This window comes from Myxine glutinosa, chromosome 2, assembly GCF_964187855.1.
Source record: "Myxine glutinosa chromosome 2, kmMyxGlut1.1, whole genome shotgun sequence".
In the NCBI taxonomy this organism is placed as follows: Eukaryota; Metazoa; Chordata; class Myxini; order Myxiniformes; family Myxinidae; genus Myxine; species Myxine glutinosa.
Genome location: NC_136262.1, coordinates 239,209,791 through 239,230,614, shown reverse-complemented (window position 1 = coordinate 239,230,614; position 20,824 = coordinate 239,209,791). Strand labels below are relative to the sequence as shown.

Sequence of the window (20,824 nt, the reverse complement as noted above, 5' to 3'; positions counted from 1 at the left end):
TGTCTTCCAGGCCATTGCACTCACCTCCATGATGCCAATCAGAACCCTGCCCTCCATAATACCACATTCATCTGTGTGGCTGGCCCTCCTAAAGACATGGTATGATAGACATGAGCCTCGTCCTGGAGTTGGGGTTGCTATCTTTATCAAAAACTCTCTTCCTCACTCTCCCTGCACTGCCCTCTATAAACCTCACACCAAGGAGTACCTCTGGCTATGGCTTCCCCTTCGCTCCCACCGTTTGTTCATATGTGTGTTGTACTGTCCACCAAACAGTGATGACTCCAACAGCAGAGAACAGGGACAATGGAATATCTGTGGGAGGGAGAGGGCTTGGGGGGAGGAGGCAGGGGAAGGCGGGGGAGCAGCGTGGGAAAGGTATAAAACACATGGACACTGCTAGAACTTCCAGGAAAGAAAGAAGTCGGGATTTCAAAAAAAAGTGGATCTGGGGTGAATTAACCGGGCTAGAAGAGATCAAGGTTTTGGATGGGGGAAGACAAGAGATGGTGGTGAACAGATGTTTTAAAGACCTGAAGGGAGGGGTGGGATTGAAGAGAGTGAGGGAGTTTGTTCCATAGGCAGGAGTAAAGAGGAATGAAGGAGTGAAGGTGAGCAGAGAGTCTTGATTTTGGCAATTTCGCCAGAAGAGGGTTACTGGCAGATCTTGTGTGACCTGTCGGAATATTGGGGGGGACAGAGCACAGATAGAGCTGGGGGAGCTAGGCCAGATAGGAGTCGGTAGAAGACAGAAAGACCACCTACCGGCCTGCGGTGAGTGAGCGAAAGGCCCTCGGAGTTAGCTTCATCGCGGGAGATTCCAATGATTCTGAAAGCTTTGGTTTCAACAGCGTGAAGACGAGCTAAGTGTGAGAGAGGAGCACCAGCCCAGAGGGGAGAGCAGTATTCCATTGAGCTGTGGATGAAAGCCTTGTATGTGTTGAGGAGCTCAGGTGTGCCAAGGAAGGACTTCACACGACGGAGGATGCCCAGTCGGCGACTGGCTTTGGAGGCCAGCTTGGAAATGTGGTTTTCCCAAGAAAGATCATGGCAGATAGTGAGACCCAAAAGCTTGAGCGACAGAGAATTGTTGAGAAAGTAGATGGGAGGGTTTTCCAGTCGGTCTTTTCGGAGAGACATAGTAAGAGTGTGAGATTTGTCAGGATTGAAAGACATGTTCCACTTGTTTGACCAGTCTGTGATTTTGTCCAGGTCTGCAGAGAGTGAGGTCTGCAGAGAGTGAGGAGGCTACAGACTGCCGATCTGAGGGATGAGGAATGAAGCGGCAGAGAGGGGAGTCATCAGCAAAGAGATAGAGAGGATTTTTCAGAGAGTCGGAGAGATCATTGATGAAGACCAGAAAAAGCACAGGGCCCAGAACACTACCTTGGGGAACTCCAGCCAAAACAGGAAGGGGAGATGAGAGAAATCCATTCAGGGCCCACGTTGACGACGACCAGAGAGGACGTCCGCAAGCCATGCGTGGAGATTTGCATGGATACCATAGGAGGAGAGCTTGGTGAGCAGAGCTGGGTGCCAGACCGTATCGAAGGCATGTGATATGTCAAGGGAGACAGCTCTGATTTCCTGTTTGGCATTGAGGACCTCCATCCATTTTTGAGACAGCAGAAGCAACATGTCCATAGTAGAATGATCTGGTCTGAATCCAAATTGATGATCGGAGATCAAGCCATTGGAGAAGATGAAGGATTTGATATCCGAAGCAAAGATGGATTCCATGACCCTGCTGATCATTGGAAGCAGGCTGATTGGTCTGTAGTTGCAAGGATCTGTTTTTGCACATTTTTGTGTAAGGCGGTAATGTTTGCTGATTTCCAAGATGCTGGCAGATGACCTTGAGCAAAAGAGAGGGTGAAAAGAACAGAGAGACGGTGAGATAGAGCGGCAGAGCAGGATTTTAGGACCCGTGGACTGATGCCGTCTGGTCCAGTTGCAGAATCAGAGTTGAGGTTTGACAAAAACTTCTCCACCTTGTCAGGAGAGAAGGACACAGAGTCCAGGAGCAGTTGGGTTCGACTGGGTAAGGTGGGAACAGAGAGAGATGGGTTTGGGACACAAGATTTTGAGGCAAACACAGAGTTGAGGCATTCGGCGTTGTCACGTGTGGTGTCAACTGTGTAGCCATTTGAGGTAAGGGAGGGGATGGAGGGGGAACAAACACCAGAAACGGATTTGACCAGACGCCACCAGGATTTGGAGGAAGGAGACAGGTTTGAGAGTTCATTCTTGAGTGTGGAGAGATGGTGCTTTCTGGCACTCCTGAGGGTAGACACACACTTGTTCGAGCTTGGTGGAAGGAACTGAGATTGCCTTCAGTTGGATTTCCTTTCCAAGAGGCAAAAGCAAGTTGTTTCAGGGCAACTGCCTCACCACAAGATTATTGAAGGCGGAATTTGACATCCGCCTTCCCAGATCCAACCAATGCCATCGAAAGGAGCAGGCTGGCTTCAGGAGCAACAGGTCACACAGTGATCAGATCTTCACGCTCAGGAACATCATTGAGCCTGGAGTACCAGAAGCCCATTGTCATCAACTTTGTCGATTTCAAGAAGGCTTTTGACAGCATCCACCAGCAGTCTCGCTGGAACATCATTCACTGCTATTGCATCCCCAAATCGTACATTAACATCTTTGGCACCATCTACCACGAATCCAGCTGCTGTGTCAAGGCCAAGAAAGGCACTACTGTCTGTTTCGACATAATCACAGGAGTTCACAAAGGCTGAAACCTATCACTCTTCTTGTTTCTCCTGGTTATTGACTTCATCATGAAGAAGGCAGTGGTTGGATTAGAGTTCGGCATACCATGGAACAACATTATCTGATGGACCTGGACTTTGCAGACGACCTTGCACTACTGGCCAAAGAGATGTGTCAGCTCCTGGAGATGGCCATCAACTTTGATGTATGTGGTGCAAAGGTTGGGCACATCAGCTCTGAGAAGACCAAGTCAATGTCCATCAACCAACAACAAGGGCCACCCATCACCATTGGGTAACTGAGTGTTCAAGATGTCAACCATTTCACCTAATTAGGAAGCAACATCTCACAGGATGCTGATGTTGAGTTCAACGTCTGCTCAAGAATAGGAAGAGCAGCCTCAATCCTCCAGCACCTATATGAAGTATGGATGTTCACCACCATCAACACACCCACAAAGCTTCATCTTTACATGAGCATTGTGGTACCAATGGAAATATATGCCAGTGAGACATGGAAGAGGACAGTAAATGCGGCAAAGAGACTGGACGTCCTTCATCAGCGATGTCTCCGCAAGATCATGGGCATCACCAGGAAAGTCCACGTCACTAATTAGGATGCACTGGCACAGACTGGACAATGCCACCTGAGTGATTTTTCTTGGTATAGAGTCAAGGCTTGTGGAAGAGCTAGTACACTGAATGGATCAGGATGTAACAGGGCAAAAGTATGGAAAGTGAAAAGGGTGCAAGGACAGTACGGAGGCGGTAGAGGACAAAGAGACCACCGACCTGTCTGCGTTGGTGAAGTGATAAGCGCATAGACTTGGCTTCAGCACTGGAGATATCAATGATTTTGAAGGCCTTGGTTTCCATAGCATCAACCTGAGAAAGTTGTGAGGCAGGAGAGCCAGCCCAGGGAAGAGAGCAGTACTCCATCAAGCTGTAGATGAAGGCCTTGTAGGTGGGAAGGGGTTCAGGTGTGCCAAGGAAAAACTTTGTATGATGGAGGATGGCCAGTTGGCGGTTGGCTTTGGAGGCCAACTTTGAAAAGTGGTTTGCCCAATAAATACCATGGCTGATAGTGAGACCCAGGAGTTTGAGTTACTGAACTTCCTCAAGAGGATTGTTAAGAAAGTAGATTGAGGGTATTCCGGATGGTCCTTTTGGAGAGAGATAATGAGAGTGTGAGATTTGTCAGGATTGAAAGACATATTCCAAGTGTTTGGCCAGCTTGTGATTTTGTCAAGGTCTGAAGAGAAGGAAGAGGCTGCGGCCTGCCTGTCTGAAGGATGAGGGTGGTCATCAGGGCAACAGAGTGTTGAAGATGTCAACCGTTCACCTACCGAGACCTAGGAAGCAAAATGTGGAAGCAACATCTCCAAGGATGGTAATGCTGAGTTTGACGTCTGCTCAAGAATAGGAAAAGCCATGTCAATTATCCAGCGCCTATATCAAGTTTGTGATGGAGTGACATCTGAGGTTGGCAGGTCATATCCAATGACGACCCAAAAAGCGACCTGCTAGAGTCACTATGGAATGGATTCCATCTGGTGTTTAAAGAAAGAGAGGGAGGCCAAAAGGACTTTGAGGAGTACCTTCAAAGAAGACATGGATGCGAAGCAAACCTCCTGGAGAAGAGCGAAAGAGCTGGCTTCAAACCGGATTCAATTGAGACGATTTGCTGCCCAATGGTCCAAAGGGGACGGGAGGACCTAACTTTTGAAACTCAGATAGACATGCAATGTTTGTGAAATACAACATGCTGTCTCTTGATTAAACCCACCATTGAAGCGATGGGAGGCACATTTCGATCCTACTCAAATGCAACCCTTTTGTTCCATTGATGGTAATGTTTTTCTCTACGTCTTTAATTTTTACCATAACGAGTCTTGCAATATGCAAAGTCTGATGTCTAAAGTACTGTAAAGTAAAAAATATATAAAAGTCAAGCCAATTGTTTGATGTTTCCATGTGAACCAATATAGCTCTTGATGCTGGGAGCACATTAGTTCGCAGTACCCTAACCCAACTGCTAAGTATCAGCTGCTGAGTCTCTGCTGATCTGGAATTGATTAATGGTGGTGGGATGAATGGAACAAGTACTTCAACCCTGGAATTCTCAGTCCCACCCTGTTGCTCCAGAAGGATCATTAAACTAACCCATATATATATTTCCATGGTCAGAAACTGGAAGAGGTTCAGTTTATTGAACCTCACCATCATCCATGACCTCTCCTCGATCCAAGACGTTCCTTGGAAAATCAGAACTACTCCCTCTCCTCAAAGCCTTTTGGAAAAACTCACTGTTTTCAGTGCTAAGTGGAGTAATGTTCTCTGCTATGGCCTTGCGCCCCAGCATCACATCTGTATCTCCTGGATTCTGTGGAATCTAAAGCTCTTAAAGTCATTGGAGACTCCCGTGATGAGGTCAAAGCACAGGATTTGTTGCTCTCGCATCGCAGGTAGGTCTGTGACCCCTCTGTTTTCTACCATCTATCCTCCAATATCGCTCCCTCTGCTCTCGGTCTTCCAGCCCTTCCCAGCAACTCCAAGATGCACAAGCGTACTTCCAGTAATTCTCTTCTGGTTATTATTGTTATTTCATATGCAGCCTGTGGCAGTTGGTTAGATAATTGCTGGAAGTGTGGCTGTGCCACTGATGCAGTGCCCTTGTTCCCAGTAAGCTGGAACTCATTTTTTAGACTTTGGAAGAACGACAAGTTGAGTCAAACCACCTGATGTTATTTAACAGCATGACAGGGGCTCAAACTCAAGACCCTAAGATCTTAAGCCAGCCACCTTAACCATTCATCAGGCTTCTCTTCTGGTTAAACTTCCAAAATCCAGGCTGACTCCATATCTCAACTCTTTAATTCCTCCCTTTTCCCATATATGGAAGGATTTTCCAGAGGCTGTTCTATTTCACTCTTCCATCCGAACCTTCAAATGAGGACCTCGTGTCCTTCCCAATCCTGACCCATGATCTTCATTACCCCCATTAATCCTCCCTTACCAACGCTCTTACTCACTCGTTTCCATGTTTCCTATGCTTTTTTCTGTGTATTTCACTCTTCCCTCCAGGGCTTCAATTAGGACCTCGTGTCATTCCCCATCCTGACCCCTGATCTTTATTACCCCCATTAATCCTCCCTAACCAACGCTCTTACTCTCTCGTTTCCATGTTTCCTCCCCTTCTCTCCGTGTATTTCACTCTTCCCTCCAGGGCTTCAATTAGGACCTCGTGTCATTCCTCATCCTGACCCATGATCTTCATTACCCCCATTAATCCTCCCTTACCAATGCTCTTACTCACTCGTTTCCATGTTTCCTATGCTTTTTTCTGTGTATTTCACTCTTCCCTCCAGGGCTTCAATTAGGACCTCGTGTCATTCCCCATCCTGACCCATGATCTTCATTACCCCCATTGACCTTCCCTAACCCAACCCTCTTCCTCGCTTGATTCCACGTTTCCTCCCCGTCTCTCTGTCCTTTTCCTGTTCATTTATTCCCTTGCTGGTTGTACTTGTAAATACTTGTAAAACAAGTTGTTCCTACGATACCCCTACAGTCAATTTAACCTTGATCTTCCAAAAGTCTCGTATTTGCAGAGGAAAACCCAAATCCCATACACTTGGTTTATTCGTCCATTACCTGCCCCACAATGAACCCTACCTATGATGACTTAAAAAGAGATTCGATGATGCACACGTGGAGTAAAATGTACATCGAGACGTAGTCTATTCCTATGACGTCATTTGGAAATTTCCACGATACTTCGCACATGGTATTAAGAGATAATAAAAATAAGCTCGTTTGTTAGTAAACTCAATTTCCTAAATCGTTTTCCACCCATAAGTATTAACGCGCAATTCACTACAGGCGAAGTTACTGAAACAGTCGGTAATTGCCGTTAAAATGTTAACTCGAGTTTTGCTACTTTGCTCCCTCCGTCCTGGAAAACTGATTAAAAATGTAAAACGTTTTTGCATATACCGTGACAGTGACGTCAGCAATGTGTAGCTGAGAGCGATAACGATCTCATTGATGTTTGCGCATTCCCGTTAAAACCTCAACAGTTATCCTTTGTCAATGCAAATGGATCGTGATCAACGCCTGTACCCTCACGTGATCCACTCAACCAATCAGAGGCACTTGGTTGGGGTGAACGGAGCGAGGACTCGAGGAGCATGTGGGGGAGATGTGGGCGTAACCTTTATACAATGGGCGTGGCCTTTTAGGTTGGAAGCACACGCTCCTTTAAATAATAATTAAAACACCTGCAGGACTCAGGAATCGGGTCATCGAAACTGCGCAGACGGTGTATTTATCCATAATCTTTCAGACGGTGTCGTGTCATCCATTTTTTCACTTTCCTGCCATATTGTCATGTTGGTGAAAAAGTTTTGGTAAGTTACCCATATTTTATGTTTAAAATAAAAAGGTTTTCGCACTCGAGAGTTTATCGAATCTACGTATTTTGAACGCAGTTGTCCAAGAATCGTGGGGAAAAAAATAATCTCTACTACATCTTTAAAAACCCACTTTTGCCGCAAGTCTTTCACGATCCGGATGTCCAGACTTGATGTCTGACTGGAGTCGATTTGGGGAGGAATTCGTAATTTGCTCGACGTGGTGCCGGTGATAACTCGCCTGCGCTCTCCGTGAAAGACACTTTTAATACGAGCTTGAAACTTTGCACGATAGCAAATGCTAGCAAGACAGGACAACCGGCTTAACGTCCATCCGAGGGACGGGGCGTATCGCTGTGATGCAACCGGCCGTGAGTATAACCCAGGTAAGACGGCTCAAAGGTAAAGGTGAAAAGCTAAAAGTGTCGGAGGCAAAACAAAAAATGACGTGTTAACGAATAATTCCAGGAAAGTCGAAGAAAGCTACATTTTGTTTTACCAATTAGTTAACAGGTTGAGGAATTGAACTTATTGCCGTGCACTATGTGTCGTGTGTCGGTATGCATTTTACAACGAGACAAAATGACGATGCTTGTACAAGATTACAACTACAAATACAGAAGTTGGACACTCGATAATCGAGAGCGCTTCAAACGGGTTCCAAAATACCACCTTTAACGTTGCACACCTATATAATACCTTAATTGCTTTCCATTCAAGTGATTATCACAAATCTTTTCCAAAAAGGAAAATCGACATTCGAGTGTCGGGAATCATTTAAGTGTTTCCTTCGTTACGTTCCACGGGAGCGGGCTGGAGGCGGAGCGGACGGCCGTGGGCGGGGCTAGCGAGTGGGCGGGGTGGTAGGCGGAGCGACCAGGTGCGGGCCGGGGGCGCGCTGCGATGAACATTTGAATCATATGAATCGAGTCGGGACTCCCGATAGTGAAAGCCATTTTGATTGAGAACCTATTATGGAATTCACGACGTTCAAGATGTCACCGGAGGGAAAGTCTTCCCCTCCAGGATACCAGCGGGACATTTTCGAGAACTTCGACTCCGCACAGTTCGACAATGCACAAGGTACCGGTACGTGATTGCTTCTTCCCGGTGGAACTATCGTCGCCGCTGGGGTGCGTTAACGAGGAACGTGGGTACATCATTATTTGGTGGTGGTCGTGCTCCTTGGTGCTGCCTTTGGCGGGAATAGACTTTTGGGCTCGATTGATGAGTCCTGTACGAGGAAGGTGCGCTCGGTTACCTTTACCTGAGCCTTTGCACAGGTAGAGAAATCAAACTTTTTACGCGATGAGCGTCACGTTGCCACCTTTTAACGCCCTTTTCCGAATTACTTGAACCCACAACGGTTGAATTGTGACCTTCGAGAGGAGAGAGAGGCCGAGAACCTGCTCTACCGATCCCGACATGAAAATATACTTTGTCGTTTTAAACCGAAATATTTTGTTTCGTTAATAGTTTGATGCTGTTTTATTCATTTATTTAATATTTATTTATTTAATATTTATTTATTTAATATTTATTTATTTTTATTTACGAAACGTGCCCCGAGAGTAAATGGCAGGTTATAAAGATTTAAATTGTTTAATCATACATAATATAGGCTTTTGCTAAACACATGCTCACAACCCAATAAAACGAAGAGGAGACGAGGTTTCTTAAAACATATACGGTATATATATATATATATATATATATAGTGATGGATCCACGTTGCCGTGACGGTTAGCGCTATATTATTTAACTAGTATAAAATCGGTCAAAAATGACGGGTCGGACCAGTTTATTTGACGGTACAGCGTGAGCATGCCAAAGTCTGAAGTCTGGGCCTAGTGTCAGGTGTGCTTATATGTTCTTTATTTGTTAGACATCATACAGATGTAAATGAACACTTGTTTTACTCTGCGCACATTGCACATCACGTGCAGACAATTTCACCTCCCTGTGCTTTGTATTTTTTGTGATTTAAAAAATACCGCTTCTGCACACCGACAATGAGACTCAGTTTGCAAGCCACCGTCCACAATTCCAATATAAGAGGCATAATTACTCTTATTTTGAGTCTTCGGAATCCTTGGGGTCTTTTGTGTCCTTGGGGTCTTTTGTGTCCTTGGGGTCTTTTGTGTCCTTGGGGTCTTTTGTGTCCTTGGGGTCTTTTGTGTAATTGGGGTCTTTTGTGTCCTTGCGGTCTTTTGTGTCCTCTAGGTCATTTGGGGTCCTTGGGGTCTTTGGCTCTTCTGGGTCTTTTGGGTATTTTTGGGTCTTCGAGGTATTTGGGGTCTTTTGGGTTCGACACTGTCGAACACTGTTCGAACACTGACACGACACTGTTCGAAAGACATTTAAACAACTGTCTTTTAAGGGTCTTTGGGGGTATTTTTCGGTCTTCAGGATATTTTGGGTCTTCGGGGTCTTTAAGGGTTTTTGGGTCTTTGGGGTATTTTGGGTCTTTAACTGTGTTTTGGGTCTTCTGCATCTTTGGGGTGTTTGGGGCCCATTGGGTTTTCAGGGTATTTTCAGTCTTTTGGGTCTTTGGGGTATTTTGGATCTTCAGAGTCCTTGTGGGGGTGGGGGGTGAGGGGGGTGGTGGTGGTCGTGCTCCTTGTTGCTGCCTTTGGCGGGAATATTCAGAGACCTTGGGGGGGGGGGGGGCGTCTTCTGTGTCCTTGGGGGGGGGGGGGGGGGGGTTAGAGGGGTGGTGGTGGTCGTGCTCCTTGTTGCTGCCTTTGGCGGGAATATTCAGAGACCTTGGGGGCGGGGGGGTCTTCTGAGTCCTTGGGGGGGGGGGGTCTTCTGAGTCTTTGGGGTCTTTTGGGCCCTTGGGTTCTTCTGGCTCTGGGTCCTTGGGTCTTCATGGGCTTTTGTGTCTAATAATCTATAGGGTATTTGGGTCTTCGGGAATTTTGGGTGTTGGGGGTCCGTTGGGTCTGTGGGGTCTTCTGGGTCCTTGGGCTATTTTGGGTCCTCAGTCTTTTCGGTCTTTCAACCGGTGGACGCAGTCATGTTGAAAGATCGCCCATTAACGGACGCAGGACGAAGCCATTTGGCCCATCAAAGCGTGCGCTATTGTTGTCACCATACGGTTGTTTGTCCGTGCTATAGCCCTTTAATAAGTGCTCACCGTCAAACAAGGAAGCAGCACAGCGCCATTTTTAGCTTTTGGGTTGACTTGTCTCGGATGAGATTTGAACCACCGACCTCCTAGATTCAGAGTGGACGCCCTACCATTCATTCATTACACCACCGGATCTGGTTTTGACCGCATTTTTTTTCTCCCAGTCTGCTGATGGTGAGTTAATGACGTCATTGAATTGATAAATGAAATTGTGGTAATATAATATTTGTGGTAATAGTTTGTTTTGTGGTAATATAGCGTTACAGTAAATATATAATATACGTACACACAATTACCCAGTATTTGGATGATTGTGTAGCTTTTCTTGGGTTCTTCCTTTTAGTCAGGTTCACTATGTTAACAAATATAATTTCGATCAAAAATTTTGGCGGTTAGCAAAACTGTACATTTTTGGAATATTCAGAGCATGGAGAATCCGAAAATCAATGTTGGCATTTGCACAGACACCTGCATGGCCGCCATTTTGGATTTTCAAAATGGCCGCCATAAAATACATATTTTGCGCTATCTCGGCTTCTAGTCAACCTATAAACTTCATTAAATATGCTAATCCTATGTTTTCTGGGTCAAGGAATCCAATAAAGGCCTCAAAATAGTGCTCAGGATTATAGAAAAGCAACAAACAAAGGTAATTGAAAACCATTGTCTTTATATTTGTGATATAACTGTATTACATGATATTGCAAGTCCTTTGAAGTTATAGGTATGGGTTTATAAAGCAAGAAAGCAGCCTTGTTAGTATCAGATTGAACTATAAGTCCTATACACAGGATCTACTAGGTCTATACCCAGGGCCGGCGCTACCATTAGGCCAACTAGGCAGCCGCCTAGGGCGCAGACATCAGAGGGGCGCATTACTGAACTTGTAGCAATAGCTCGAAGACTTCCAAAGTCTATGCTGCCACAAGAAGTACTTCTCTTCATACTACAACAAAAACTCCTGGATAATGTGCCTAATGTTTCCGTTGCTTCAAGGATCCTTCTCACACTTCCAGTATCAGTGGCAAGTGGTGAACGTAGTTTCTCAAAGCTCAAAGTTATAAAAACTTACATACGCTCTACAATGTTGGAAAAGAGACTAGTTGGCTTGGCTACTATAGTCAGGTTCACTATTTTTTCGTTCAAAATTTTGGTAGATTAGCAAAACTATACATTTTTGGAATATTCAGAGCATGAGGAATCCAAAAATTAATGTTTACATTTGCGTAGACACCTTTGCGAAAATGACACTCAGGACAGTGATGAAGATCTGTAAAAGCATATTCCTGAACGGTATAGACCTCGTAGATCCTGTGTATAGGACTTATAGTTCAATCTGATACTACCTATAACTTCCTATAACAACCTACAACTTCAAAGGACTTGCAATATCATGTATTATGTAATGCAGTTATATCACAAATATAAAGACAATGGTTTTCAATTACCTTTGTTTGTTGCTTTTCTATAATCCTGAGCACTATTTTGAGGCCTTTATTGGATTCCTTGACCCAGAAAACATAGGATTAGCATATTTAATTAAGTCTCTAGGTTGACAAGAAGCCGAGATCACGCAAAATATGTATTTTATGGCGTTTTGCGAAAGATAATTAAAGACTGATTATTTAAAATTTTGATTTTGCATATCTAAAACTTATTGCTCAAACCAAAAACTGTTTTGTTTATCTGTAATTTCCATTCACACACTCATAAAGGGCCCACTTTCATTATTTTGCATTGCAAACCACATGTAGTGTCATATTTTTTAAAAGTGAAATCCCATTTGCCCCAAAGCGTGGGGTAACAGGGCCACTGCCATATTAATGGATATTGCGCCTTTAATATTGGTGCTGTTGGCATCTTACGGTACTTATTCTTACAATTTAAAATAAATTTAGCAGTTTCAAGTTTTCTGCTTTTTATTTTTTCGACAAAACATCTTTTTGATAATTGAAGTTGGCAAAAAAAAAATTTGGGGGGGGGGGGGATGCAAGTAGCTGGCCTTGCCTAGGGCGCAAAATAGTCTGGCGCCGGCCCTGTCGATACCGTTCAGGAATATGCTTTTACAGATCTTCATCACTGTCCTGAGTGTCATTTTCACAAAAGTGTCTACGTAAATGCCAACATTAATTTTTGGATTCCTCATGCTCTGAATATTCCAAAAATGTATAGTTTTGCTAATCTCCAAAAATTTTGAACGAAAAAACATAGTGAATCTGACTATTTGTCTGGAAGAGCATGGGGGTTAATGATTTATTTATTTATATATATTGTTACGGACCGCGGATAAGGTGTTGATTTGCCGAGCGGATGGCGACCGCGGCCCGAACTATTAACAATGACTAAGACCCGATTCCTTAAACGTGGGCCAAACGTTGAAGACCCGTTTCCGGTCTTGCTGGCGAGGGTTTGTTTATTCTCAGCTCTCCACGCTATCCATCGAAATCAAAGTTAGGTAATTGTTCCCATTTGTATTCTCGTTATAACTGTATTTATTTTATGGTGTATATATTGTCTCCCGACGAAGATTTTCGGTGCAAATCTTTCATACCTGTATTGAAAATCGTGTTAATTCGTGTCGTGTCTTGAGGCCTTGTACAGTGTACACTGTACAACCTTGAGGCCTTGTTTTTCTCAGTCCGTCGTTTGTGATCCAATAACTTTCGTTCTCTGTTTTCCCAGTCTTTTCACCCCATAGCGTACTTCCTTATGTAAATCTCAACTAAAAAAAAACAAAAAAAAAACATTTCCTTCTCTGTTCTCATTCATTTATTCATTCTTATTCGTTTGTTCGTTCTTCGACCACGTGTTTCTCCCCCATTTCCCCAGATAGATTGTCAAATTTCAACCCGTTATTTTATCGTCCATGCGTTATTGTTTGATTATAGTTAGTTTTGGTTTGAATTTCCTGTAACTCGTAATTAATTAATCGTGTTCTGCTCCTCGTGCGGCCTTGTAGTTGTACCCTCGTCGGTGTTTGTTAACTTAAGCGTGTTCTGCTTGGCTCTTAGTTTTTTCCCTTCTACCCCGAACATAATACTCTGTCTCACGTTCTAAATCCCCACCCCCCACCCCCCCCCCCCAAAAAAAAAAAAAATTTTTTTTTTCCCCTTTCTCCACGTGTACTGTTGTCTCATCCTGTATTTTCTGTCCAGGTGTGCTGTTCGCCCCGCCCCCATTATCTCCTTGCCATCCACAGTTTGCCCTGTTCACGTGACTCGTGGTGGTCTCTCTCGGCTCTCCCCCCCGTTGGTATTTTGTGCATATAAGATTGTTCACGGTTCTGTTTAAATATTATTTAAATATGTTTAACCTTTCCCCTTCAGTGTTTTACTCAGTGGTATTTTACAACACGCTGTTTTTCTTCCTATTTAAAAGGCTTTTCTCAATTTCCTCTCCAACTCATTCCACTTCAAAAAAAAGAAATTCAATATCATATACGTCTCCCTCACTACATGGTCTAAATTCACATTCATTCCATCCCTCCTCCATCGTTCTGAATCGGATTGCTAACTTGAAAATCACAACAAACCCAATTTGTTTTCAATGTTCGTCTTTCATTAATCATCCACTTTCTAAACTCCCCTCTTGCCCCTCCCATCCAAATCCCCCCCCCTGCACCTACACTCCTAAACTCCCCCCTTGCCCCTCCACTCCTGAACTCCCCCCGTGCCCTTCCCCTCCTAAACTCCCCCCCTTTCCCCTCCCCTCCAAATCCCCCCCTCGCCCCTACACTCCTAAACTCCCCCCTTGCCCCTCCACTTCTAAACTTCCCCCTTGCCCCTTCCCTCCTAAACTCCCCCCTTGCCCCTCCCCTCCTAAACTCCCCCCTCACTCCTCCCCTTCAAAACTCCCCCCCAACCCCTCCCATTCAAATCTCCCCCCATACCATTCCTTTCCAATTCTCCCTCCTCCCCCCTCCTCCTCAAAGCTGCCTCCTCCCCACTTCGTCTCCCTTCTATCTCATACCTCCACCCCCCCAACCTTTTACTTTCCTCTGCCCCCCCTCAAACAACCCCTCACTGTGCCTCATCCCTTCACCATCAAACCTTTCATCCTCCTCATCCTTCCCTTTCTTGGAACTCTTCTGCAATCTCTGACACACTATCAACTGCTCTCCCTACCTCCCCCTCTCATCCTTCATCTTACCCTACTCCTCCCCTCCCCTGTCCTGTACCCGATGCTCCCCCTCTCTCTTCATTAACGGTATGGACCTCAAACATCCGGGGCCTTCGCTCAAACCTGACTGATCTCTCCATACAGGTTGCTTCTGACAATCCAGACTTGATCTGCTTAACAGAGACTTTTTTTTTTTTTTTTTTTTTTTGTTTTGTTTTTGTATACAAGATCGAGGCTCGTGAAAGAGCGAACATTAATCACACAGAAAGACAAACAGACACATAAAACAAATAACATCGGGAGCGGTAGACAAGATGGGGAGAGAGGGGGAAGGACACAAACACAACATTTGAGAGCAGGGACCGAGAGACATGGAGACATCGAGAGATCTGTGGGAGGGAGAGGGCTTTGGGGGGGAGGCATGTGAAGGGGGGGGAGGCATGTGAAGGGGGGGGGGGGGGAGGGTGGGAGAGGTATAAACATATGGACACTGCCAGGATTTCCAGGAAAGAAGTTGGAATTTCAAACAAGGTGGATCTGGGGTGAATTAGTGGGGGTAGAAAAGATCAAGGTTATGGATGGGGGAAGATAAGAGATGGTGGTGAACAGCTGTTTTAAAGACCTGGAGGGAGGAGAGGGATTGAAGGGAGTGTGGGAGTTTGTTCCACAGGCGGGAGAAAAGAGGAATGAAAGAGTGAAGGTGAGCAGAGAGCCGAGATTTCGGCAGTTTAACCATCAGAGGGTTGCTGGCAGATCTTGTGCGACCTGTAGGAATATTTGGGGGACAGAGCACAGAGAGAGCTGGGGGAGCAAGGCCGGAGAGGAGTCGGTAGAAGACAGAAAGGCCACCTACCACCTGCCTGCGGTGAGTGAGTGAAAGGCCCTCAGAGATAGCTTCATCGCGGGAGATTCCAATGATTTTGAAAGCTTTGGATTCAACAGCGTGAAGCCGAGCCAGGTGTGAGGCAGGAGCACCAGCCCATAGGGGAGAACAGTATTCCATTGAGCTGCGGATGAAAGCCTTGTATGTGGTGAGGAGCTCAGGTGTGCCGAGGAAGGACTTCGCACGACGGAGGATGCCCAGTCGGCGACTGGCTTTGGAGGCCAGCTTGGAAATGTGGTTTTCCCAAGAAAGATCATGGCAGATAGTGAGACCCAAAAGCTTGAGTGACAGAACTTCTTGGAGAGGATTGTTGAGAAAGTAGATGGGAGGGTTGTCCAGTCGATCTTTTCGGAGAGACATAGTAAGAGAGTGAGATTTGTCAGGATTGAAAGACATGTTCCACTTGTTTGACCAGTCTGTGATTTTGTCCAGGTCTTCAGAGAGTGAGGAGGCTGCAGACTGCCGATCTGAGGGAAGAGGAATGGAGCGGCAGAGAGTGGAGTCATCAGCAAAGATATAGAGAGGATTTTCCAGAGAGTCAGAGAGATCATTGATAAAGACCAGAAAAAGCACAGGGCCCAGCACACTTCCTTGGGGAACTCCAGCCTGAACAGGAAGGGGAGATGAGAGAAATCCATTCAGGGCCACACGTTGATGCTCCCCCTTCCTCTTCATTAACGGTATGGACCTCAAACATCCGGGGCCTTCGTTCAAACTTAACTGATCTCTCTATACAGGTTGCTTCTGTCAAACCAGACGTGATCTGCTTAACAGAAACTTTCCTCCTTTATGATGTCTCTGATTCCATAGTATCTCTCCCGGGCTACTCCCTCCTCCGGTATGATAGACCTGAGCCTCGGCCTGGTGGTGGGGTGGCTATCTTTATCAAAAACTCTCTTCCTCACTCTCCTTGCACTGCCCTCTCTCCTCCTCACCCTCAGGAGTACCTCTGGCTACGGCTTCCTCTCCGCTCCCACCTTTTGTTCAGATGTGTTCTGTACCGTCCCCCAAACAGTGATGACTCCATCTACATTTCACTGTCTGACAACATGGACCAACTTCTATCCACTCATCCCAACTTACGATTATGTGGCAGCATTGGGAAGGACAAGCCCCGTTGAAGGTGCCATTGGCACTTTGGAGAGAGAGAGATCGATTGGGGATAATTGAAGGGGGCCTAGGTTATTTGATTAATACAACGCAGATTCAACTATTGGAAACAGATCCTTACCTGAAACACATACTAATGAAATAACTAAAGAAGAAGCCTATGGTGTGCTACGTGTTGCTTGTGGCCTAACTAGGGTGCGACCTTTGACCTTTACACCAAAAATGGGAATATTTACAGGGGATTATTTATAAGGGAATATTGCAGATATTTACAAAGTGGAGGGTTTAAAAACCACAACACTGCACCCTCATTACCTCCAGGGCCGTCCCGGCCCGAAATAACTTTAACTTAGTGTGACACTCAGGTGTGGTAACCCTCTACTATTAACTTCACCCTGAGTGCGACATTTTTAAAACAACTAAGTATGTCCCGCCTGCTGCATTGCATTCTATCTAACAGAATCACGCCCACAGGATAACCGAATCACGGAATTAATTTCAAAACTAAACATTGACGGTGGGGAGCATTATTTACAAAGACACTATTTGGTATTTACAACGCGAACCCAGGACCTGTCTTTTGGGAAACAAAAGAAGATGTTTTGAAAAGAGGAAGGCATACACTGCACTGCACCGATACCACCAGCACCAATAAGCACCAAAAGCACCAAAGCAGCAAAATGCACAAAAAGCACCAAAAGCACCCTCCGGTGCACAGTCATCACATTTCAATAAGCGATGCCTTGCAACGTCTTCTCTGCTGGGCCGATGGTTCTGGATGACTTCTTTGCTTGCGGCCTATTTAATCATAAAACAAAAAGGGCACAAAATGCGTCCACTTTTTAAATTATGGCCAGCAGGGGCCAACTAAGGATGGTCCACCTGCATGGCTTGGGTGCCACCTTTACTGTGGTCCACAAGCAAGATCTCCTGGCCACAGTGGCCGGTCCCCAGCAGAGGTGCCAGGCCCCAAAATGTGGGGTCCATGAATGTGGTGCTCAGCCACAGACCTGTGGTCCATACAGTGGTGGTCGGCCACAACAATGTGCGGTCCATAAGTGGGGTACCGGTCCAGGCAGGCAGCAGCGAGGGTGCGGGCACACAACTACGGCGCCTGCACACTTTCCCCTCAGTACCCAAAGACCACGGTCCATGAGTGGGGAAGGAAGACAAAGCAGGGTTAGCGGGGTGCAAGGGCGCAAGAGTACACATTAACACAAGGTAATGCAGAGGTGAGGTGTGCCGGAAAGCGAGCCGAGAAAGCTCGTCCCTACCGTACGTTCCCCGCCTGTCACCTAATCTACCCTTGCCCCTACCCCGTATTTACACAATTTACAAATCTGTCGCTAACGTCCTGTCTTCCCCATATCTCCCCTAATTCCAAATTCGTCGACAATCCCTCTACCAAATTTGCCATCAATCAATTTATCATCAATGCCTCCTAAGGATGTTGGTGTAGTCCCTGGTGTTGGGCTAGCGGCTAGGGTGCCGGCTTAGGATCCTAGGATCCTGGGTTCGAATCCCGGTCAATCGCTGAATTAACGCCAGGGGGGTTGACTCAGCCTGTCATCCTTCCGAGGTCGGCAAATTGAGTACCAGTTCATTGGTAATTCCCTGCTTGTCGTTAAAGGCGGCAAAAAGGGTTGGCGTCAGGAAGGGCATCCGGCCGTAAAACATTGCTTCAAAAAGGGGACCGAAAAAACAACAACAACCACAGTTCCCGAAAAAGGCCAACCCCCGCTTGTGGGGAAAAATGGCCTCTAAAAGGTGTTTTTTTTTTTTCTTTCCTCCTAAGGAGGAAGAGATGGAATAACAAGCACAATGTCACCCCCATGTCATGATGCGTCTTTCATACCAAATGTCTGCAAACAACGGTGGTGTGGAGTCCTGTCACCTTGGTGAGTGTATGCGGATGGCGTGAAGAGATTTCCAATCCGAACTACCTTCTAAATGACTTTAACACACTTTACTCTACCCGGGGTCTTTCCCTGCCAAACCAATGGCCATTTTTACTCTATGTGGTTCTAAGAACCGAACTCCCATTGACCAAACTGTGGTGCTCACCAATTTGGGGTCTCACTCCCCCGATTCTTCACCCTGTGCCCTCGCAGAATTTGCAGGCTGGGTCGTGTGGCGCTCCCAGCAGGTCCGCTCACCTGCACACCGCCACTGCAGTCGTCTCCCGAGCTTACCTGCTCCTTACCCTAACCTACCTGGGGAAGGCCCTCTGGCGCTCTCACCCCCTACCACCCTCTCTGGCGTCGGGCTACCCGGGTCTGTCCTCTGGATCCTCGGGCCCCATTGAACAACTACTGGCTCCCAAAGCCTACCTGCGGCCTCACCTGGCCGACATACTAACAGTGGCGGAGTGCCCATTTAATCTTTCTCACTAACAGGCCACACGCCCAGCCATTTCCACTTCACTAATGCACCCATCCAAACACCATTCTACCACATGCACCACCGATGCCAATATCCAACCACAATTTACCTACTCCCTCTACCTACTTTTAAACTACCCTCCCCGGGTACTCGTGAAAGGGGTCCCTCTTCTCCATCCACTCCTTTCGCACCAACCACTCCACTCCACATATTCCACACTACTCACTCCACACCATCCATTCCATACTCCATTCATTCCAGACCATCTATTCCATACTCCATGTATTCCATACCAGCTATTCCACACAACCATTCTCCATACACCTGTACTTCACTTACACACCTGGTGCCCACACACCTGGTGGCACCTGCACACCTGGTGGCACTTGCACCCTCCTTCCCTCCAGGACCATTCACTCAATACAATACACTCAATTCAATGCACAATCATACCTTTCACCATACTCTGCTCAATACACTTTAACTTCTCCAAACCATTGCCTCTCAATTCCTTATTTCATCACTCTCACCACAAACACATAGCATCATCTAAGCTGACTACTCCCTTCTAAGATTCGTGCTTCCCAGTCGCCCGTTATACTATTACACTCCCTCGTCATTATAATCCACTAATCTGCTACATCCCCTCTACAGGTACAATGTCACGACTTAAATCTACAGTTGCCTATTGTCATTTCTAAACCCTAACATTATCTAAGCCCTCCCTGGCTAGGTTTTCACCGCCATACCCCATAAAACTATAGCTCCTTTGCCCCCAAATGTGAGGGATGGTAGAGATACCACCCCCCAGACACTGGGTATCAATTTCCAATCATCACTATTCCCAATTTCCAATCACTAGTAATTTCAAGCCAATTCCAATTTCAAATCCCTATTAATTCCAAACAATAACACTATCATCATCACAGTCCGCTATATCTGAGCCTCCTCGGTACGTCCATGCATTTTCAAAGCTCGGCTTCGCAAAGCCACGCGATGCATGCGGGTGGTTTGGTCTACTGCAGGTTGGGCCCGTCCGGCGTTCGGTTCAGGGGAGGAGGTTTGCTCGGGCCAAGGCTCCAAGCACCATCCCGGCGCGGGGCCTTGCACTCCCAAGTGCGATGGCCTAGCCTTGCCCGGGTGGAGCGCGGCCACCACCAGGGGGTGCCGTTCCGACCCCTCCTACCTCCTCTCGAACCGGGCCGGTCGCTTTGCCTGGCAAAGCGCGGACTCGACCGTGCAGGGCGGGGCCCGGCTCGAATCGTGCACGGCGCTCCGAAGAGGAGGGAGGCGACACCGATCCCCGCCGGCTCCCGCAGCACACACCGCCCGGCATGGACCGGGAGCCGCGTCGGCTATCCGTCAGCCTAAACGCTGTCCCGGTCAACGTCGATGCCTTACTCGCATGCTCACATCCACACGCGACTCTTCCCATACTCACACATCCAGGTGTCTCAGCGCCTCTCATGCAACCCATACATTCCCTGCACTCTATCACCGCACTCTCTCTCTCTGCACACTCTTCTCTTGGCACACTCACACTCTCCGTTTCACACCTCTCCTCCGTTACGTCCTCCGTAACACTCACCACGGGTGTGCACCCCTGCACATACCCACTCACGCGCTCCGATGTGCCCTCCCGCACATGCGCCACAACCAACTCAGGTGTGCGTTCTCGCACGCTCTCTCCATCCATCTCTCTCCTGGTCACACTCACTCCTACTTCCACACTCTATCGCATTCATCACTCATACACTCCGACATGCGTTCGCTCTCGCACTCGGTAACACACCCGCACCTCGACGCCATTCGCACACGCGCGCCGTTCACCTTCACACACCTTTTCCTCACACGCGCGCCATTTTCTCTCACACCACTCACAAGGGACCCTCCACAAATGCCCGGGTGCCGTCTCGATCCCAAGCGCGCGAAAATTCTTTTCGCGGCAAACACTGTCCTGCAAATCTTTATAAGGATTAAGCACGGCATCAGGATGCGAGCACAGACTTTGGGCAATTTCCATTCCTTCCTGCCGTGAGTGCTTTTCTACACCTGCGGTCTCTCC

The 20,824-nt window shown here is 46.8% G+C and overlaps 1 protein-coding gene across 2 annotated transcripts in view; it reads left to right on the top strand.

The window, feature by feature from the left end:
- Positions 1-7,073: 7,073 nt before the first annotated feature.
- The window catches only part of LOC137422459 (uncharacterized), an 87,168-nt gene continuing 73,417 nt past the window's right edge, over positions 7,074-20,824 (top strand). Inside the window, exon 1 of one of the 2 annotated variants that reach the window (XM_068109208.2) lies at positions 7,074-7,129. Coding sequence is in view for 1 of the 2 variants with exons in the window: in XM_068109206.2 (XP_067965307.1) it covers positions 8,107-8,221 (115 nt within the window). In the remaining variant the exon portion in view is untranslated. Of the gene's footprint in view, positions 7,130-8,078; positions 8,222-20,824 lie in introns of those variants that run through there. The other variant, XM_068109206.2, reaches the window with a different exon arrangement.